Source organism: Heloderma suspectum, chromosome 1 (assembly GCF_057233095.1).
Source record: "Heloderma suspectum isolate Gila_16-S chromosome 1, 16-S_ref, whole genome shotgun sequence".
Taxonomy (NCBI): Eukaryota; Metazoa; Chordata; class Lepidosauria; order Squamata; family Helodermatidae; genus Heloderma; species Heloderma suspectum.
This window is the reverse complement of record NC_139458.1, coordinates 417,357,797-417,379,609: the sequence shown is the minus strand read 5'-3', so window position 1 is coordinate 417,379,609 and position 21,813 is coordinate 417,357,797. Positions and strand designations below refer to the sequence as shown.

General features: G+C 43.5%; 3 protein-coding genes across 6 annotated transcripts in view; 2 read left to right on the top strand and 1 right to left on the bottom strand.

Moving 5' to 3' along the window:
• DHX57 (DExH-box helicase 57) overlaps positions 1-5,769 on the bottom strand; it is a 52,815-nt gene extending 47,046 nt beyond the window's left edge. For both annotated transcript variants that reach the window (XM_084829138.1, XM_084829139.1), the window contains exons 1-2: positions 5,689-5,769; positions 2,484-2,674 (exon numbers count right to left, since the gene is read on the bottom strand). In XM_084829138.1, the coding sequence (XP_084685264.1) occupies positions 2,484-2,665 (182 nt within the window). In that variant the 5' untranslated portion in view covers positions 2,666-2,674; positions 5,689-5,769. The remainder of the gene's footprint in view (positions 1-2,483; positions 2,675-5,688) is intronic.
• Positions 5,770-5,798: 29 nt separating this feature from the next.
• MORN2 (MORN repeat containing 2) lies at positions 5,799-11,876 on the top strand. 2 transcript variants are annotated; one of them, XM_084829162.1, is made up of 5 exons: positions 5,799-5,856; positions 7,051-7,101; positions 7,869-7,975; positions 10,307-10,443; positions 11,319-11,876. In XM_084829162.1, the coding sequence occupies exons 1-5, from the start codon at positions 5,850-5,852 to the stop codon at positions 11,419-11,421; spliced, it is 405 nt and encodes a 134-aa protein (XP_084685288.1). In that variant the 5' UTR covers positions 5,799-5,849; the 3' UTR covers positions 11,422-11,876. The 2 variants fall into 2 exon arrangements, with proteins under 2 accessions (XP_084685288.1, XP_084685287.1); XM_084829161.1 differs by having other exon boundaries at positions 5,850-5,947; positions 11,319-11,823.
• Positions 11,877-17,824: 5,948 nt separating this feature from the next.
• The window catches only part of ARHGEF33 (Rho guanine nucleotide exchange factor 33), a 49,115-nt gene continuing 45,126 nt past the window's right edge, over positions 17,825-21,813 (top strand). The window contains exon 1 of one of the 2 annotated variants that reach the window (XM_084829136.1): positions 17,825-17,957. The gene's annotated coding sequence lies outside the window, so the exon portion shown is untranslated. The remainder of the gene's footprint in view (positions 17,958-21,813) is intronic. The other variant, XM_084829134.1, reaches the window with a different exon arrangement.

The window sequence follows — 21,813 nt, the reverse complement described above, 5'->3', positions numbered from 1 at the left end:
AACAAGACCTGGAGCTGACTGTGGCTCAGATCATGAGCTGCTTCTTGCAAAATTTCGGCTTAAATTGAAGAACGCAGGGAAAACCACTAAACCATTTAGGTATGACCTCAATCATATCCCTTATGAATATACAGTGGAGGTGATGAATAGATTTAAGGGATTAGACCTGATAGACAGAGTGCCTGAGGAACTATGGACGGAGGTCTGTAACACTGTTCAGGAGGCAGCAACTCAATCCATCCCAAAGAAAAAGAAATGCAAGAAAGCAAAGTGGCTGTCTGATGAGGCTTTACAAGTAGCTCACGAAAGAAGGGAAGTGAAAAGCAAGGGAGAAAGGGGAAGAGATATCCAACTGAATGCAGAGTTCCAGAGAATAGCAAGGAGAGACAAGAAGGCCTTCTTAAATGAACAATGCAAAGAAATCAAGGAAAACAACAGTATGGGAAAGACTAGAGATCTTTTCAAGAAAATCAGAGATGTGATGGGAACGTTTTGTGCAAAGACAGGCATGATAAAGGACAAAGAAGGCAGGGACCTAACAGAAGCAGATGAGATTAAGAAGAGGTGGAAAGATTACACAGACAAACTATACAGGAAAGATCTGAATGTCCCTGATAGCCATGATAGTGCGGTCACTGGACTTGAGCCGGACATCCTAGAGAGTGAAGTCAAGTCGGCCTTAGGAAGCAATACTAACAACAAAGCTAGCGGAGATGACAGTATTCCAGCTGAGCTATTTAAGATCCTAAAAGATGATGCTGTTAAAGTGCTGCACTCAATATGCCAACAAATTTGGAACACTCAACAGTGGCCACAAGACTGGAAAAGGTCAATTTACATTCCTATTCCAAAGAAGGGCAATGCCAAAGAGTGTTCAAACTACCGTACAATTGTGCTCATTTCACATGCCAGCAAGGTGATGCTCAAAATCCTACAAGCTAGGCTTCAGCAGTATGTGAACCGAGAACTACTGGAAGTCCAAGCTGGGTTTCGAAGAGGCAGAGGAACTAGAGATCAAATCGCCAACATTCGCTGGATCATGGAGAAAGCAAGAGAATTCTAGAAAAACGTCTATTTCTGCTTCATTGACTACGCTAAAGCCTTTGATAGTGTGGATCCCAACAAACCGTGGCAAATTCTTAAAGAGATGGGAGTACCAGACCACCTTACCTGTCTCCTGAGAAACCTGTACGAGGGTCAAGAAGCAACAGTAAGAACTGGACATGGAACAACCGAGTGGTTCAAAATTGGGAAAGGAGTACGACAAGGCTGTATATTGTCGCCCTGCTTATTTAACTTGTATGCAGAGTACATCATGAGAAACGCCAGGTTGGATGAATCACAGCTTGGAATTAAGATTGCCGGGAGAATTATCAACAACCTCAGATACGCAGATGATACCAACTTAATGGCAGAAAGCGAAGAGGATCTAAAGAGCCTCTTGTTGAGGGTGAAAGTGGAGAGTGCAAAAGCTGGTCTGAAAGTCAACATTAAAAAAACTAAGATCATGGCATCTGGCCCCATCACTTCCTGGCATATAGAAGGGGAAGAAATGGAAGCAGTGACAGATTTTACTTTCTTGGGCTCCAAGATCACCGCAGACGGTGACTGCAGCCATGAAATTAAAGGAGGCTTGCTCATTGGGAGGAAAGCTATGGCAAACCTAGACAGTGTAGTAAGAAGCAGAGACATCACCTTGCCAACAAAGGTCTGTATAATCAAAGCTATGGTTTTCCCAGTAGTAACGTATGGCTGTGAGAGCTGGACTATAAGGAAGGCTGAGCACCGAAGAATGGATGCTTTCGAACTGTGGTGCTGGAGAAGACTCTTACGAGTCCCCTGGACTGCAAGGAGGTCAAATCAGCCAATCCTAAAGGAAATCAACCCTGAGTGCTCATTGGAAGGACAGATACTGAAGTTGAAGCTCAAATATTTTGGCCACCTAATGCGAAGAGAAAATCTGATGGTCATATACTGTCGCTGAAAACAGAGTTGCATTTTCAGCAATTCTGGCTAGTAGCATTGTCAACCTCTCCCTCAGTAGAAAGCGGCACCCAGGACAGACACAGTAAATGAAAATCAACTGCATTAGACTTGCTGTTAGCAAGCCTCACAAGGCATGAGTGTTGTGACTGAGCATTTTGTCAAGGCATTTCACTTTTATCATAGGAAGCTGTGTTATACCATATCAGACTATTTGTCCATTTAGCCCAGTATTATCTACTTTTACTGGCAGTAACTCTTCAGGGTCTCAGGCAGAGGGAGAGGTTTGCACATCATCGTCTACCTGATCCTTTAAAGCCTTAGATGCCAGGACTGAACCTGGGACTTTCTGCATGCAAAGAATGTGTGCTGCCACTAAGCTACAGTACCTCACAAATCTTACTTTTTAAAACCTCAATCTTCTAAGGACTTCAGAAAGAAGATTTTTTAAATGGCCTAAATCCCAAGCTGTACGTTTCCAGCAGTTTCATTTTGCTGACCTGGTTATATCTTTTGCTCCACTGGAAACGCAGAAATCGTCGTCATCATCCCAAATTTTGTCAGAGCCTTTTTTGCTGCCACTGGCTTGATGTTTGCTTGGTCTACCTCCTCCTCCCCTTCCTTTTCCTCCTCTTCCTCCCCCTCTGTTTGGTCTTCCTCTTCTCTTCCCAGATGAACTCATTTTCTCTATCTAAAGGAAAATAAAACACAAGCAAACAAAAACATCAATCAACAGGGGAGTACAACACTAGATTCACAATGTAGACATGCAGTAAAGATAGCAATTACTTGTAGTTACCTAGTACTGCTGCAAGGCATCAGTCATCCATCTCTCCTCTCCCACAACCCATGACACACACCTTGAAAGTACGGCCCATTGATTTCCCTAGTAAGTGTGCATAGGATTGCAGCCTTATTATGTTATAAACAAGACAAAGAAATAAATGGTACCAAAACTGAATTTATTGTGGCATGAGTTTTTGTAGACAACAGCCTACTTAATCAAATACATGAAGAAAAGATAGCTGAAATATAAAACAGACACACATTTATTGCATAGCAGTTAATAGCAGATGCTATGAGTTGGAAATTCCTGGTTCAAACCTTGGCTCAGCCATGAACTCACTGAATGGCTTGAGACAAACTACTCTATCAGCTTCTGTCCCAGGACCAAATTCTTAATATGGGGAGAGTAACACTGGCCAAACTTACCAGGTCATTGCAAAGATAATGGGCAATCCTTTAAACAATTAGGGGGAAAGCAAGTATAGTAATTACTAATAGTTGTGATAACAAAGTGAGTGGAAGCAAGTGGAGGAAAAACTCATATTACAAGGTAAGATTACAAGGTGAGATTTGGACACTTGTTTCAAAACTAATGGGCTCTTGAGTGCATGCTACAATGAATTAGTCAGCTTTTGAGGTACCACTTTCTTAGCACCCCAAACTGACATCCTAATGTCACAGAAACCTGCTAGCTTAGCTATACCAACTGTCACTGCCAAGGTCATCAGAAAGAGAGGAAGCCAGAAGGCTTCATCACACGGAGCTTTTATCCTGCGATTGAAATTGCTCCTTCAAGGAGGTTTGCGGGCTCTTTACATGACGCAGTGACCCTGCTGTGACCCTCCTGCACTAAATGCCCTTTGTTCCATTTTTAAATAGATCGCAGATGAGCTATCAAATTACCCCGTTGTGTTCCACTTCAGTTTCCTCCATGAAAAGAGCAAAAGCGGCAAGAAGAAGAGTGAGATCAATGAAAGATAATGGAAGACTCGGAAAGGAAGCGCGTGTAAAGGGAGTCAGTTGTGATCCTGCATTTAAAATGGAAACAGAAAGCCCATTTTAAATGCAGGATTTTAGGCTAGGGTAGAAATGCCCACAGTCAGGCACCCACCATCGTACCAGGATGGAGCTCCAGCTGAAAGCCCCCTACATCTACCTACCAACTGCCATCACTGAGGCCACCAGAGGGAGGACGAGCAGCAGCCCTTCCACTGTGCTTAGACCCAGTTCTATCACCTACTGAATTACAACCTGCTGAACTTTGTAATAATAATCTAGTGCCTGAGTTTGCTTTTTTCCTCCTTCCTCCCAATCTCTTTACTTTTGTGTTGTATCTTATAGATTGTAAGACAATCTCTGCCCACAGGCTTATTACTGACTTTCGCAAGCTGCTCTGGGGGGCTTTTTGAGTAAAAAGTGGGGTACAACTGCTTTAAATACATATATACATACACAAAACACTCTGCTGAAGACCATATAAGCTGTTCTCTTTTTGGGAAGGGCCATAGCTCAGTGATGAAGCACATGCTTTGCATGCCAAAGGTTTCAATTCTTGCCATCTCCAGATAGGGCTAGGGAAAGATCCTTGTCTGAAACCCTGCAGAGACACTGCTAGTCAGCACAGACAATATTGAGCTAGACGGACCAATGATCTGATTTAGCATAAGGTAGCTAGCTACATGTATAATTGCTGGCCTATCTAGCCTAATATGCACTACTCTGAGTGGTAGTGTCTCTCCTTGGTTGCAGGGTATCGGTCTCTATCAACCTTGCTAACCTGTGATCCTTCTTAAAGAAAGATGTCAGGGAACTTGAGACTTCCTACATCAGCCTTCCCCAACCTAGTGCCCTAAGAACATAAGAGCCCTACTGGATCAGACCAGGGGTCCATCTAGGCCATCATCCTTTCACATAGTGGCCAATCAGCTGCCCACTGGAAACTCACAAGCAGGACATGAGTGCTACAGCACCTTCCCCCTATGTTCCCCAGCACCTGATGTACATAAGCATATTGCCTCGGCAACTGGAGGTAGCCTATAGCCATCAAGACTAGTAGCCACTGATAGCCTTATCCTCCATGAATTTGTCTTACCCCCTTTTAACGCCATCCAAATTGGTGGCCATCACTACCTCTTGTGGCAATGAATTCCATAGTTTAACTATGTGCTGTGTGAAGAAGGACTTCCTTTTATCTGTCCTGAACCTCCCACCAATCAGCGGGGTTTAGTATTATGAGAGAGGGAGAGAAATGTCTCTCTTTGCACTTTCTCCACACCATGCATAATTTTGTACACCTCTATCATGTCTCCCCTTACTCGCCTTTTTTCCAAGCTAAACAATCTTAACTGTTGTAACCTTCTCTCATAGGGGAGATGCTCCAGCCCCTTGATCATTTTAGCCGCCGTTTTCTGCATTTTTTCCAATTCTACAATACCTTTTTTTTTTAGGTGCGGTGGCCAAAACTGTACCCAGGATTCCAAGTGTGGTTACACCACAGCTTTGTATTAGGGCAGTATGATATTGGCAGCTTTATTCTTAATGCATGGCTGGGAATGATGGGAGCTGTAGTCTAACACATCTGGAGGGCACCAGGTTGAGAGAATGGCAGGAGGTGCTGTCCAGCAGACCGGGAGGGCACCAGGCTGGGCGAGCCTGCTCCACGTGCAAAGCATGGTCTCCACCGCTCAGCTGCGAACCACGGTCCACCTCTGTGCCCCATCGCATAACACACACACGCCTCACGCTCCCCACATCCCACGTCTCCCTCAATATTGCCTCCTTCCAATGGACCCTCTCATGCTCAGTGCTTCCTGCTGGAGTCTTCTACGCAGCCAAGTCGCAAAGGCACCCCACCTGCGCAACACCCCCAGCCTGGCGGCAACAACAACAAACACACCCCACCCACACACTCCCCCTTACCAGTTCTTTCGGTTCCGGTCACCTGTCAGAACCGGCTTCCAGCACGCACCCCAAAACACTCACCAGCCACCCGGAAGTGGAAGGCGGCGTGCTTTCAGCTTCCGGGTGGCAGGGAGAGTCCGGTCTCCATAGCAACCGCTCGCGCGCGCCCTTTTCAAGCCATGACCGGTGAGCGGCGATTCCTGCCCGGGCGGCTCTGGATCGTGTCCGTAGATGTTTGCATCAAAAGTCAAAGAGCTTCTCGGGAAGCAGCCAAAAGGTGGTCCCGAGTTGAGCACGGGTGGATTTCCCCCGCTCCTCTACACACTCGTGGCTTCTCTCCAGCCGCAGTGCTTTATTTGTCGCCTTCTGTCTCAGATTTGAGAGACGTGTCTGCTTTCGCAGAAATCAGCCGCCTTGAGTGCTGTTTTGGGGTAGAAAGGCGGAGTATAAATCAAAGAAGGCATGTTGAGACGGAAAAAGCCCTATAATTCTCAGCATTCCCCAGCCAGCTATGTTGGGGAATTGCGCCCTAAATAAATCAAATCAGAGTGCAATCCTATGCATGTTTAGACAGAAAAAAGCCCAACTTCCAGTGGTAGGACTTTTTCTGTGTGTGTGTCTAACCATGCAAAGGATTGTGCCCTAAATAAATAAAGATGGATAGGTGCAGTGTGGGTTGCACTGATCGTTTGTGCGTGTATCCCCATTTGCCATGTTTAGTGCGCACCAAAAACCTTAATGCAACCAAGTCTGGAGATAAATTTAGTTTCAGAAAGGGCAATTCTTCTACATGTAGAGCACGGGTAGTAAACGTGGTACCTTGCCCCAGATGTTTTGACTACCACTCCCATCAGCCCCAGCCAGCATGGCCAATGATCAGGGATTATGGGAGTTCTAGTCCAAAACATCTGGTAGGCACTGGGTTGCTTACCCGGTGTAGAGGGAAATTTTAAGAAGAAAATCTATGAACTCCTCCCCAAAAGCAGTCGAAAATCTTAACTTTTCAGTCTCAGGTGGGTGGCTGGGGGTGAGCACAGACTCTCAGCCTTTAAAAAATGTCAGCATATTTAAGATTTGTTTATTGTAGTCATAACTGGTGCTATATTTTCATTGCCCATTGTTAGTTCCACTTTATATATTTATTTATTTTAGAACATTTATATATCACTTCCCATTTAAAAAATCCCGGAGCGGTTCACAACATATTTCAAAACAATACATCATTAAAAGCATAACAGCATTTAGATAAGTTAATGGTTGAGAAAAGCCAGGGTAAACAAGTTAGTTTTTAATACATATAGGCAAAGACTTGGGTGATTAAAATTATTAGTGCTTCTTTTAAAGATCAGTAGAATTAATTCTCTCTCTCTCTCTCAACAGATGTTGAAGTTTATAAAATATCATTTATATTTCCGAATCAAGATAAGTATGGTAAAAATATTTTCAGTTGTTATAATTACACAGGTTAATGTACGTAACTCTGCATTGGGGAAGGGGTACCTTTTTACTTTATGTGACATTTCAAAATGAAAACTAAAAATACAAATACAAGGAGTAGAGAATTTATCATCCCCACCCACAAGTTAACCCAGTAGTAACATAGAATCCTAAAGGAAATCAACCCTGACTGCTCATTGGAAGGACAGATACTGAAGCTGAAGCTCAAATATTTTGGCTACCTAATGCGAAGAGAAAAGTCACTGGAAAAGACCCTGATGCTGGGAAAGATTGAAGGCAAAAGGAGAAGGGGATGGCAGAGGATGAGATGGCTAGATAGCATCACCGATGCAATGAATATGAACTTGAGCACACTCGGGGAGAGAGCGGAGGACAGGAAAGCCTGGCGTGCTATGGTCCATGGGGTCACGAAGAGTCGGACACGACTGAACAACTGAACAACTACAAACATAGAATGTGGGAGAGCCTGTGTTTCCTGCCTGGAAATTATGAACCTGCTGCAGGGTTAGAGGAAAACTAATAAAGATTTATAAACAAAAGGATACTTTTTTGGATGGGGCAGGGCGGGGGTGGGGATGGTGGAAATTAAACTCAGGCAAACAATTAGTGAAATGATCATATGCTATTCCACCACATTCTGAAGCATTTCAGCGTATTTAATATTACTTGATTTCCAGTAGAATAATTAGTGAAACTTTTAAAAAAAGTTTTCCCACGAACTTTTTCTTTTGCCTCATTAGATGGTGATTGTACAAGAACAGCTGATGGAGTTCTTGAAAGGAATGGATATGGAATTCATACCACTCCAGATGGAATTATTTACCAAGGAACTTGGAAGAATGATAAAGTATGTTCCTACTTGCAAATATCTAAAAACACAAGTGACTAATATAAGCTCCTTGCTTAGTGAAACTAGGGCGAACAAAATTGTCATGTATTGTAACATTTGTGCTTAGATTGTATTCTTAAATATATTGTGGGGTGCCACAGGGTTCCATCCTCTCCCCGATGCTATTTAACATCTATGTGAAGCCGCTGGGGGCTATCATCAGGAGGTTTGGGGTGCAGTGTCATCAATATGCGGATGACACGCAGCTCTACCTCTCATTCAAATCTTCACCAAGGTTGGCCGTAGAATCCCTGTCCAAATGTCTGGAGATGGTGAGTGGCTGGATGGGGAGGAATAAGCTGAAGCTGAACCCTGACAAGACCGAGGTACTTTTGGTGGGAGACAAGAGGAGGCTGGGGGATGTTGACCTGGTGTTGAATGGGGTACGGCTACCCTTGAAAGACCAGGTCTGCAGCCTGGGGGTCATTTTGGACTCCCAGCTGTCCATGGAGGCTCAGGTGTCAGCTGTGAGCCGGACAGCGCTGTATCAACTCCATCTGATATGGCGGCTGCGCCCCTTCCTTCCCGACTATCTGCTCCCATCGGTAGTACATGCCCTGGTCTCCTCTCGTTTAGACTACTGTAATGCGCTCTACGTGGGGTTACCCTTGAAGACGGTTCGGAAGCTGCAGCTGGTACAGAACGCGGCTGCTCGCCTGATTAAAGGCAGCCGCCGGCGAGATCACATCACTCCAGTGCTGAAGGAGTTGCACCGGTTACCAGTTGTTTTCCGGGCCAAATTCAAGGTGTTGGTTTTGACCTTTAAAACCCTATATGGTTCCGGCCCAGCCTATCTTAAGGAGCGCCTCCAGCAACACCAGACAGGCCGCTTAACAAGATCAGCCTCGGATGGCCTTCTCTCTGTCCCATCAGCCAGGACAGCTAGACTGGTGGGGACGAGGGAGAGGGCCTTTTCTGTGGTGGCCCCCACTCTGTGGAACTCCCTCCCTAGGGAACTCCGTCATGCCCCCTCTTTAATGAGCTTCCGTCGTGCATTAAAAACGTGGTTGTTCAGGCAGGCATTTGGGGTGGGTTAGGGTATTAAAAAAAAAATTATGGTAGAATTTTATTGTTTTAAATTGTTTTATGGTGTGTTGTACATCGCCCAGAGTGGCTGGGTGACCAGCCAGATGGGCGATTAATAAATTTAATAAATAATAATAATAATAATAATATTTAAAGGCAAAATATATTGTTTGTGTTAATTAAGGTTATGCTCAGGCTTAACTGTTTTATCCTCCAAAGTAGTATATTAGCAGAACTCTCCTGTGCATGTCTACTCAGAAGTAAGTTAGGTTCAGTGGCACTTACTCCCAGTAAGTGGGTATAGAATTCTTGCTGTGGTAGTGGTTTGGATGTTTGTGCAGTGCTGAAGAGCCTGTGATCACAGAGGTGCTAAGGTCTTGCGTGGAGCTGTGTTTTGATCTAGCAGCTTAGCTTTTGCAATGCTTAACTTGCCTTATGAGTGTTTAGGAAACCTCAGTGAAGACATAAACCCTGGATTGTGTTGAATGGTGACTTTGCCTTAATGGAAAGTGCTTCCGGTTGCACGAGTTGGGGCATCCAGTATTTTGCCAATCCCCTGTACCTACTGCAATCCTCCATTCCATATTTTGTTCTTTTCTGGACAGTCTCCTGACTCTTAGGAACAGCTTATAGAAGAGTTTTAAGGAGGTATGAAGGTCAGTGAAAGTTGGGTGCCCCAATTTGCACATGGAAGTATCCACCATTCAATACAGCCTTCTGAAGTAAACTGGCAGTTGTTTCTTGGAATAGTAGTAACGGCAGAATCCTGGAAAGGACTCTTCCTTATTATAAATTGTGAAGAAATAATTTATTTACAGCCTTGCCATTTAATCTGTTCTGAATGGCATTATGTCTTTTATGAGGCTTGCAGTGTCATCTCCAATCTCCACCTGACAGGCTCTGTTTCAATACAAGTGGAACAAATGTACTGCTAGAATATTTGATTGGCCCTTCTTCCTTAGAGTCAGTCAGGAATAAAGGGTGGGGTTTCCTGGTGTGTCACAGTTTTCCTTATGAGAAACACCACTCCCACAGCCCTGAGGAGCCAAAGAGCAACAAGGGGTAGGCTGTCCAGGGCGCTAGCCTTCCTTGCTCTTCCTTACTTTTCCACACAAAAATATAATTCCCAAAGTTCAACTGAACTTAAGTTAAGTGTCCATAGGATTGCAGCCTTAAAAGTGCTAAATGTAGGGAAATGACAAGCCAGAGTCACTATTTTAGCAATGGATATTAATCTGCTCTCTCTACTCCTTGTTAAATCAGATGAATGGTTTAGGAAGGCTGGAACATCCTTCAGGTGCCATTTATGAAGGTGAATTCAAGGACAACATGTTGCATGGCATAGGAACCTACATATTTCCCAATGGAGCCAAGTACACTGGACAGTTCGGTGAAAACAAGTAAGCTGAAAGGAAAATAACTGCAAGCTTGTTACCTTGATATAGAGCAAGGGTAGGCAGCCTGGTGCCCTTCAGACGTTTTGGACTACAACTCCCATTAGCCCCAGCTGGCATGGCTAATGGTAGAGGATTATGGGAATTGTAATCCAAAGCATCTGGAAGGCACCAGGTTGCCTACCCCTGGTGTAGAGCAGGGGTGGGCAGAAGGCAAATCTCCAGACATTTGGAACTTCGACTTCTAGAAGCCCCTGCCAGCATGGCCAATGGTCAGGAATGCTGGGACTTGAAGTCCAAAGCATCTGGACAGCTTTCTTCTGCCCACCCCTGATGTAGAGTATATGCATATTTAACTAGTATACTAGCTTTGCATTAGGAACTTAGCCTGTTCTGATACCCTTGTAGGCTAGTTTGCTCTCTCTCCAACTAGGATGGTTCCTGACATTTTCATATGCTCAGGATCATCGTGCTTTTAAAGGTGACAGACACCTCTAAACTAGGCATCAACTGATCACCATACTTGATCCCATGGCTTGGTCCCAAGGCTGTGGTTTGAAGGCACATAATGCAGCAACGTTGCTGAAACTAATCAGGTCTGGATACTCCGCCAGGAGTTCCATGATAGAAGAAGAGATATAAACATGAACATTAAATAAACAATACAAATGCATTGGCAGGATCAGTATGGTGGAATAGTTTCTGTTACAAAACTTGCATCTCCTAAACTTCCAGCAGGTATCTCTTTTATGAGGTACCTTCTGTTTCACTACCTAATTCAGTATAGTTGATACCTTGAACTGCTATTAGAATATACATAATTAGGTATAGTACAATGATTACAACCTTCATTTTAACATTCTGGTTTTGTCCTGTTCCAGGCTGGAAGGGAAGGGAGAATTTACAGACACACAGGGCCTGGAATGGGATGGCACATTTCATTACACAGCAGCACCAGGGCTGAAGCTAAAGCTGGAAATGTAGGATAGTCTGTACTGGAAGAAAGGCATTAAACATTTGTCATATGGAGCTTTTAACCATGACCCCAATAATTTCTTAGCTTATTGATAAAGAACTATTGTTTTTAAAATAAAGTTTAATCAGATAAAGTAAGCACTGGACTTTTTATTATTTGAGTTTCAGAATGTTATGTAGGTTGATTCCCGCCTCACCCAATTTTAGCTTTAAAATAAATAAGCATATCTGTGTGTGTGTAACTTTAACATCCTGTTCCAAATTGTTTTACTTCCAAACACTGAAATTATGAAGAGATCAAGATTAGTAGCTCTAACATTGAGATATTCAAGGAAACAAGAGGGCATGGAAACCAAGCTAGAATGTAATTGAATCAATACATTCCAAATAAATTATATGTTTATTTTCTGCAGTTTGTGAGTCTTTATTATCTGTGTTATGTAATAAACAGGAACTACATTTCCACGGATGCTCCCGCTTACTTACATATACCACAATGCTGCAACTGTCTGATGCGTTAGCTTCTCTATGTAATATATATTGTTGTAAGCTGCCTTGGGAGGGCTTCAGCCTTGAAAGGCTGCCAAAAAATATTTTAAATTCAATCAATCAGTATCTTAGACCTTTGCTATCCATTTGGGTTACTGCTGAGGCTTATTTAATACACCATTTACAAGCAAGATCTGCCTTGGCAGCCATTAATAAATATTGAACTAGCTTGCTGTTGTCCACTGTGTAGGGAGTTTCTCAAAAAATTCAATAAAATTAGTAGTGGAACTTCAGGGAAAACACTTGGTAATTTCCTTAATCCTAGTCAAAATAAACTTCCCAAGAAAAGCTCTACTTTTTCACTATCCTGCCATAAGTAATTTAACTTTCCAATATTTATTTGTGCCTTTCTGTACATAAGCTGGAACCCATGGGTGTCATATACCAGCTGCTGGTCACTTTCAGTGCCAGCTCTCTGTTAGCAAAAATCCACTGAAGACTTGAAAGACAAGATGCTTCTCCACCAGCCCAGATGGATTTCTCTCCCAAGATCAGTCTGCCTTCACTGAATAGCAGTGCTAAGATCTTCTGTAGACTGGAAATTAGATCTTTGGATTGCTGGATATTTGAACAAATAAGTAATTTTATCTACCAGCTAAGGGATAGGTTTATTCCAGAAAGGATGCTGGATTGTAAAGTAATGAAACGAAGACATTATAATCTGCTTTCCTAGATAGCTCCACATTGGAAGCTTACCCTCTGTCAGGCTTTCTTGGGACCACCCAATGCCTCTTTTCCACCATTCTCATGTCTCCTTGCCTGTCTAGTGTAAATATGGGACGTCAGTTAAAGGGGAATAACGGGGACAGAGCAGAGGCCAGCTTCCCGCTCACCTCATCCCACACCTTGAGAGTTCCATCAATGGGAGTTACTGCCTTGAATTGGGAGCCTGTTAGATTGCATAAGGCACATTGACCAGGTTCTGACAATCAACAGAGGAAAAGAAGCCACCCTGGCTTCTTTTCCCTGCCCCACACATGCTGCTTGCATGTGCACCATTTCCCTAATTACCTGTGCCACAGTGTGGGTTGCCATGTCATCTGAGCCTGGTGAGATGCACAGCAGGAGTGGCTTCTATACTACCCCATAATCCTTACAACAAGCCATGGGTCGTGGGGTGGTTTGGAAGCCACCCCTACGATGCACCTCACTGAGTTCAGATAACATGGCAACCTGTGCATAACCAGCCACGTTTTCCAGCTGCTGTTAACACCATCTGCCTACCACAGCTGTTGCTTGCAGGGCCCCTCAGAGGCACTGGGCAAGTGCTCCAGACAGTCCCGCCAGACTCAATGTCTCACTCTAACATTGCAACAAATAAGCCAAAAAAACAAAATAATGGAGGAGGAGGTTTTAGTGTGATTTTACAGTGCAAAATTCTGGACATCCCTCTCCCTTATCTTTTTGATTTAAAAAATTATGTGACCCCACCCCAGGATTTGGGGTATGTGTGTAGGAATTTACTCCACAGCTCATTTGAGTTTGACAAGCCTGTGCCTAGCCTTACTATCTTATGGAACTATCCCTGATCCTGGCTATATATATGAACTGAGCTGGGGTCATATCCTTGTTCCTGTGCACTGAATGTTGGTGTAGTGTGAGTGCTGCTTGCCTGCAGCCGCCCCCTCCCTATTTAAAAAAAATGCCAAGAGCCTTGCTTCTTCAAGCTACCGTTAAGCTCATCATCTTTCATTACTACTAAAAAAAACAGGGTGGGGGACCAGAATGGGCGGTTTAACAAAAAATCACCATTATTTTAAGAGTTTGTCTTCATGTTAAATTCACAGCTGTGTTAACCAGCAGGGAGGGACACAAGGATGTGACCTTAGGACTGCATAATTAGAAAGTTTTAAATTAGATATGCCTGGATTTTAAATTAATGATTAGCATGTGATAGACCTATTTCAGAAAACACCAGGCTCCCGTAGCTGTCTTCTCATCTTTGCTTTAGGCAGTCATTTGTTCCTGACTCAGGAAGGTAGTGAAACTGCAAGAGAGATAGCACAGCTGGAGGTAAGTTTAAAATGTATTGTACTTCTACTTTATTTAAGTATTTTAATATTAATATAAATTTGAGGATCTCCATCTTCAAAATGATGAATTAGCACTATACTCACAAGCAGCACAATATTCTCTAAGAGAAAGAGATCTGTTTTAATGCTTTATGCAAATAGTGCAATCCTATCCATGCCTATTCAAAAGTAAGCCCCATTGAGTTAAACGATACTCCCAGGTAAGTGTGTATAGGACTGCAATCTAAGGCTGCAATATTCTAGATGCACTTACCTGAGAGTACATCCCATTGAAGTCAGTGGAGCTTCCCTCTGAGTGAGTGTGTGTGCACGTGCGTAGGATATGTGTAGGATTGTACTGCACCTCTGTTTCTTGCCTGTTCTTTGGGATATTTATTGCCAATTTGGTAGGTTATGATTCTTATGAAGTATAAAAAGACATGAGAATAAAAAGACTCCCCTATTTAATAACGTGTGTGTGTGTTTTGCATTCTTATACAGTTAGGATCAACTGGGCTTATTCAAACTTAAGGGGTGCAGTAACTGATTTTACCCCTCATTAAATCAAAAAGAAGCTTCCTGTAGGTTTCACAAAAAAGTAAATTTGTTGGATATAGTCTTACATGAAGTCTTTTAGGAAGGCTTGAAGAAAGTTAATTGTTATCTGTATTATCTGAAAATGTAGCAATATATAGCTAATAATAATAAATAACAAATTAAAATTAAAATTAGGCTGGAGTCATATATCTACTTACTTGAGAGAATGCTCCATTGAACTCAATGGGACTTACTTCTGAGTAGACATTTATAGGATTGCCCTGTTAGTGCCTTTAAATAATATTCCCATAGTCAAAATATTAAAGGCAGAACTCATCTAAAGTTGGAGCATTTTTAAGTTCCATTGACTTAAAGGGAAAAGAGTAAAAATAGGCTAAATATTGCAATTAAAATCAATGCACTCATCCCTATAGGTTTCCTCGAAACCCTTTTTAGTGCTTATTCATATATTCAGAGCAGTACTACGCTGTATCATTCCCCTGTGAATCTTTTCTACCTCCATATCCTTTATAGCATGTCCAGAATTTCCTTGAATATTGGTGCCCCAAACCAATGACAGTAATCCAAATTAGTAGTTCCAATGTTATATAGAACAGAATCATAGAGTACGGTTGGAAGGGGCCTATAAGACCATCGAGTCCAACCCCCTGCTCAATGCAGGAATCCAAGTCAGAGCATCCCTGACAGATGGCTGTCCAGCCCCATCTTGAATGCCTCCAGCATGGGAGAGCCTACTACCTCCCTTGGTAATTGGTTCCATTGGCGTATTGCTCTAACAGTCAAGAGGTTTTTCCTGATGTTCAGCCGGAATCTGGCTTCTTGTAACTTGAGCCCATTCTTCCATGTCCTGCATTCTGGGATGATCGAGAAGACATCCTGGCTTTCCTCTCTGTGACAACCTTTTGAGTACTTGAAGAGTGCTATCATATCTCCCCTCAGTCTTCTCTTCTCAAGGCTAAACATGCCCAGTTCTTTCAGTCTCTCTTCATAGGGCTTTGTTTCCAGTCCCCTGATCATCTTTGTTGCCCTCCTCTGAACCCTCTCCAGTTTGTCTGCATCCTTCTTCAAGTGCGGTGCCCAGAACTGGACACAGTACTCCAGATGAGACCTAAGCAGTGCTGAGTAGAGGGGAACTAGTACTTCCCGGGATTTGGAAGCTATGTTTCTATTAATGCAGCCCAAAATAGGATTTGCCTTTTTTGCAGCCACATCACATTGTTGCCTCATATTCAGCTTGTGCTCTACAACAATTCCAAGATCCTTCTCGCTTGTAGTGTTGTTGAGCCACATATCCCCCATCTTGTAACTGTGCATTTGGTTTCTTTTTCCTAGGTGCAGAACTTGGCATTTATTCCTATTAAATGTCATTCTGTTGTTTTCTGCCCAGCGCTCCAGTCTATCAAAATCACTTTGAATTTTGTTTCTGTCTTCCAAGGTATTAGCTATCCTGCCCAATTTTGTGTCATCTGCAAATTTGATCAGTATTCCCTGCACCTCCTCCTCCTCCACGTCATTAATAAAAATGTTGAAGAGCACTGGGCCCTGGACTGAGCCCTGCGGTACCCTGCTCATTATCTCTCCCCAGTTTGAGAAGATCCCACTGATAAGCACTCTTTGAGTCTAATTCTGTAGCCAACTGTGGATCCACCTCATCATTGTTTCATCTAGCCCACTTTGAGCTAGTTTGCTCATCATGGGGCACTTTGTCGAAAGCTTTGCTGAAGTCGAGGTATATGATGTCCACAGCATCCCCACAGTCCACAAGGGAGGTTACCTGATCAAAAAATGAGATCAGATTTGTCTGGCAGGATTTGTTCTTGACAAATCCATGTTGGCTTCGAGTAATCACTGCATTGTTTTCAAGGTGCTTACAGATGTATTTGTTTATAATTTGCTCCAGAATTTTCCCAGGGATTGATGTCAGACTGACTGGTCTGTAGTTCCCAGGTTCCTCCTTTTTGCCCTCTTTGAAGATAGGGACATTAGCCCTCCTCCAATCATCTGGCATATCACCCGTCCTCCATGATTTCTCAACGATAACAGGCAGTGGTTCTGAGAGTTCTTCTGCCAGTTCCTTTATTACTCTAGGTTGTAGTTCATCTGGCCCTGGAGATTTGAAGTCATTCGAAGTAATTAGGTTTTCCTTGACCATATGCTTATCGATTTCAAGCTGCAATCCTGCCTCTTCAGCCCGTACTTTGCCTTTGCCAGGGGCCTCATAGACCCTGAAAAGATCTCCCCCATCTTTTCAAAGCAGTGTTTAAAATGTGGTGTGTTTTTTTTACTTTTTAAAAAAAGTGCTGAATAAATTTTTGACTTGATAAATATGCAAGATGTCAGAAAACAACGCAGACAGGCCACCTGAACTATGTGGGGGAGGGGCAACTAAAAAGAGGCACTCAGAACTTGAGACTGTATGTGTGTCATGAGAGATGTAAAGATGAGAGAAACAGAGTGCACCCTGCAGCAAAAATGCCCACACCACTCTGTTCCTAGGTACATTTTGCATTACACCCTTACAGACTTGGGCTGAAGACAAATGTATATTAAGCAGTTACAGTGGATTCTTCATCCCTGTATTATGAGACCAGCTTCAAAACTAGTATTAGAGATATTGCTGGATCATCCCCCGCCATTGTGGTCCTCTTTTCATGCATCAGGTGGGATTGCCTATCTTGATTTTTAAGCCATACAAATACATTCATTGATTGGTTTATTTTTAAAACTGAATGTGAGTTTTAAAAATAAAATTTTTAAAACGTGAGCCTTTTCAGCTCACATGAGCTGCTCAAAGCTGCAGCGCAGCTTAGAGCGCAAGGGACTGACGCTTGACATCCAGAATTCTCTGCTCAAAAAAGGATTAAAAAAATAAAATGCGTATTTTGAGAGAAATACATATTAAATATGAATTTTTATGAGGATTTTTAAATGAATGCAAAAACAGGATGGAACAGACTTATGGGTGGCACAGGCTGGAAATAGACCAATTTGCCTATTTCTACTCTGGAGTAACACAGAGAAGAAGAGAACAAAATGAGGCTAGAAAAATGCTGTCAGGTTTTCATTGCTCCTTACCCTTGAAGAAAACCTGGTATATTTGACATACATTGGGGAAATCTGCTTGGTAATAAGCCATTTATTGCAGCTCGCGTTTTCTGCCTTTGATGCCTCCACGCTGTGTGACGCAGCCCCCTCTCTGCTTCCAGACCTCAAACAGGCCTAATCTTCTTCGTTGAGAATGGGGGAGGATGTAAGTGCACTTCACCAGGGGTGTAGTGCTCTGGGGTTACACCGGCACTCCCAGCAGTCTGCTGCTGCTGCAGGGCACGCCGTGGGAGGAGGAGGGAGCAAAGGAAGGGAGTGCAAGCGACTGGCGGCTGCCTCTCTCCTACCACGCCTACCAGCAGAGCTGGCCAGAAAAACGGGGTGAGAGAGGGATCCTGAGGGATCTTCCGCTGCCCCTCGGAGTCCCTTATTCTCCTCCTCGGCTCTCAGCTTCCCCACCTTCCACCCCGAGCAGCTGCCACGCCTCACAACTCGACCAGCCCCAGCCAGCCCCTCAGCTGCCCAACCATTTTCCCACCCTGCTGCCTGTTCACACTCCGTGCCTGCGTGCCCAGCACTGCCCTCGCCATCCTGCAGCACCCGCCACCCATTCAGGGCTGCTGTTAGCCACGGCATGAGCGGGGGGGCACTGCTGCCGCCATTGTCTGTTGCTCGTGCTTATGCTGGGGTTTGCTGTGCGTGGGAGAGGGATTCTAGTGGGTTTGATGTGCAGGCGTTAGCAGCGGATCATGTTTTAGCACCATGCAGTGAAAAGTTTCACCCGCTGTTTGCACATCAAGTTTGTTCTTCAAGGCACACAAGGGGGCCTGGGGTTGGATCCAACCCCTCTGGTTGACAGTGGGATCCTAGGTTTGTTTACTCAGAAGTAAGCCCCAATGTGTTCAGTGGAGTTTATGCTGGGGGGACTATGGCCATGAGTCACTTAACCTGAACTTGAAGGGTCAATATGAGTAAGGTGGGAGGGAATGGGAGCCCTCTTTTGCCTTTCCCTTGTCTCCTCCCTCTACTTTCCTATCTTCTTCCTTCCTCCTCCTGTAAGGGATGCTGCCCATGGGGCTGACCTTAGCCAATTTACCTTGAGATGTAAGTTTGTTATATCTCCAGTAAAAGTCTGTTCCTAACCCACCACTCGGGTGTGCTTTTGTCTATATCCTTGGCTACTGATGGGGGGGGGGGGAAGGCTGATTCGGACTTCAGTTTACTCCCCTAGTGAGTGTAGTTCACCTTGTAGGGCAATCCTACTTGTCTATTCAGAAGTAAGTACCATTATGTTCAATGGGATTTACTCCCAAATAAGTGTGTATAGGATTGCAGCCTTAAAGGAGTTGTGGGTCACCACTGACTAAGTTCCGTTTATTTGGAACACAGAGCCAGTGTGGTGTAGCGGCTAGAGTGTTGGACTGGGAGCCAGGAGATCTGGGTTCTAGTCCCCACTCAGCCATGGGAGCTCACTGGGTGACTTTGGGCCAGTCACAGACTCTCAGCCCAACCTACCTCACAAGGTGGTTGTTGTGAGGCTAAAATGGAGAGGAGGATTATGTACACCACCTTGGGTTCCTCAAAGAAGAAAAAAGGTGGGATATAAATGTAATAAATAAATAAATAAATTTATTTTAATGGGGCATTGCTTCACACCTGGTTGCAATGGCTCTTCATAATAATAATTGATAATAAATATACCATGATTCTATTATTATTATTATTATTATTATTATTATATTTCCTGAATTAAAAAGGTCTAACCTTTTTAGTCCACACTGGAGACATTCAAGATGAAGCTGGACAGCAATCTGACGGGGATGCTTTGACTTGGATTCCTGCATTGAGCAAAGGGTTGGACTTGATGGTCTTATAGGCCCCATCCAACCCTACTATTCTATGATTCTATGATTAACCAAATAATATCTCAAGCTGCAATCCTGCCCCTTCAGCCTGTACTTTGCCTTTGCAGGGGATCATAGACCCTCTTTTGGGAGAAGACTGAGCCAAAGTAGGAATGGAGCCCTTCTGCCTTTTCTTTGTTATCTGTTATCATTTTGCCATCTTTATTTAATAGCTGAACTACCATTTCTTTCCTCTGTCCTTTACTATGCACGTATCTGAAGAAAGCCTTTTTGTTGCTTTTAGCATCCCTTGCTAACTTCAGCTCGTTCTCAGCTTTAGCCTTCCTGACGCCGTCCCTGTAATTCTGTGCTACCTGCCTGTACTCCTCTTTTGTTGCTTGGCCTTCCTTCCACTTCCTATATGTGTGCTTTTTTGTTTTCAGGTCATCTCTAAGCCTTTTGTGAAGCCACATTGGCTTCTTCTGTTGTCTTCCACCCTTTTTTCTTGTTGGAATGGTTTGTAATTGTGCCTTTTTAAAAACCTCCCACCCATCTTTGACTCCTTTTCTCGTTAGAGTCGCTTGCCATGGGACCTTCCTGATCATTGTTCTGAGTTTATTAAAATCAGCTTTCCTAAAATCCAGGGTACGCATTTGGCTACACTTGGCTTTTGCTTCCTTTAGAACCATGAACTCAAGTGTAACATGGTCGCTTTCCCCCAGAATTCATGTAACTGCTACTTTATCCACTAAGTCATCTCTGTTGGTTAGGATCAAGTCAAGGATAGCCGATCCTCTAGTTCCTTCCTCTACTTTCTGTAGGAGAAAGTTCTCTGCCACACAAGTCAGGGATTTCCTGGAGGGGCCATGTTTTGCAGAATTTTGCAGAATATTGTTTCTTATGTTTTGGATATGATACTTCTGCTAACATCACCCAAAACAGCTTTGGCTTTTGGCAGTAGTCAGCACCACATTGTCAGCTTTTGTTTTGCTATCGTCTTTAACAGGGGTGCAAAAATTCAGGTGACTAGTAGACAGTGGCACCTCAAACATCTGCCTGGTGACTGGTACCTAGTTTGCTGCAGAGGTCAAGCAGACTTATTCTCTTATCTGGCTCCTAGAAAATTTTGTTGTCTTCCAAACTTTGAGGGGAGGGGGGGAATCACACTCTTGATGTTTAATCTCAACTGACATGTTTGCAATGCTTGGATCCACCATTGTCACTAGAGGCACAAATGGCCTCTATGGCAAGTTTTTTACCAACTTCAGCTAGTATTCCCAACCATAACCCTATTTGGATGTGAATAACCTGGCTTCAGTAGTCCGTACTCTGGTAAACTCCTGTTTGGATTACTCCAGTGCATTGTGCAAAGGACTGCCTTTGAAGATGGTCCAGAAATTTGTGTTAATGCAAAACACAGATGCAAAAGTTCTAACTGGGATCAAGGATTATGAGCATATCTCATCGATTCTTTTTCATCATCATGTGCTCCCAATCAATTTCTTGTCTACATTCAAAGAGTCAGTAAAACCCCGTAGAGCTTGGGACCTTGGTATCGAAAGAATACCTTTTCCTATATGTACCTACCTGAGCTCTTAGATCCTCAATGGAGGCTGTTTTGCAGTTGCTCCCTCAACCTGAAATATGGAGGGTGGTAACAAGGGAGAGGGCCTTTTCCACAGTGACCCTAGGGAGGCTCACCTGGCACCTACATTAATTTAGATAAATAATTTTCTATTCTGCCAGACCTTTTGACATAGTTTTAACATCATTGTAACATAATTTAAAATACTGATTTTCATATTTTAGTCTCTGCTTTTATGGCAGATAGGATGTGTTTTGCTTTGTGGTCAGTATTACGTTCACTCTCTGTTTTTGTTGTGGCTCTTTTCGTTTTATTGGTCTTAGTCTTGTGTGTCATTTGATGTATTGTTTGGATTCTTGTTTTTAAATTGTGATGTATGTCGCCTAGAGTAGGGGTTGGTACAAAGCAGATCACCAGATGATTTGGGTTTCAAGTCATAGCATTCCTGGCAGGGCCTTCTGGGAGTTGAAGTCCCAAACATCTGAAGAGCAACCTTCTGCCCACCCATGGCCTAGTGAACTTAGGTTATGAGGCATCTAAGAAATGCAATCAATCAATCAATCAATCAATGTCCAAGGCTTACACTTTGGTCAATGTGGTACCCTGCCATGCTTAGAATTCAAGAGATGCTGGCATGAGGGTAGAAGTGGCTTGGCTTTGTTCGACTAGCTTCACTGAGGGCAGAAGTACCTCAGCATTCTCTTCTAGCCTTGCATAGGCCTTCCCTTTTCTCAAAGCCTAATAGCTGAAGCCCTCAGCAAATTGGCTCCCTTCCACTGGCTCAGAAAGTTTATTTTTGTAGAAGCCC

Coding starts and splice junctions, on each gene's coding strand:
- MORN2 (XM_084829161.1), top strand. CDS start 5,902: ATGTTTGCATCAAAAGTCAAAGAGCTTCTCGGGAAGCAGCCAAAAG. Junction 5,948..7,050: donor TCTCGGGAAGCAGCCAAAAG/GTGGTCCCGAGT, acceptor CTCTCTCAACAG/ATGTTGAAGTTTATAAAATA. Junction 7,976..10,306: donor GAACTTGGAAGAATGATAAA/GTATGTTCCTAC, acceptor TTGTTAAATCAG/ATGAATGGTTTAGGAAGGCT.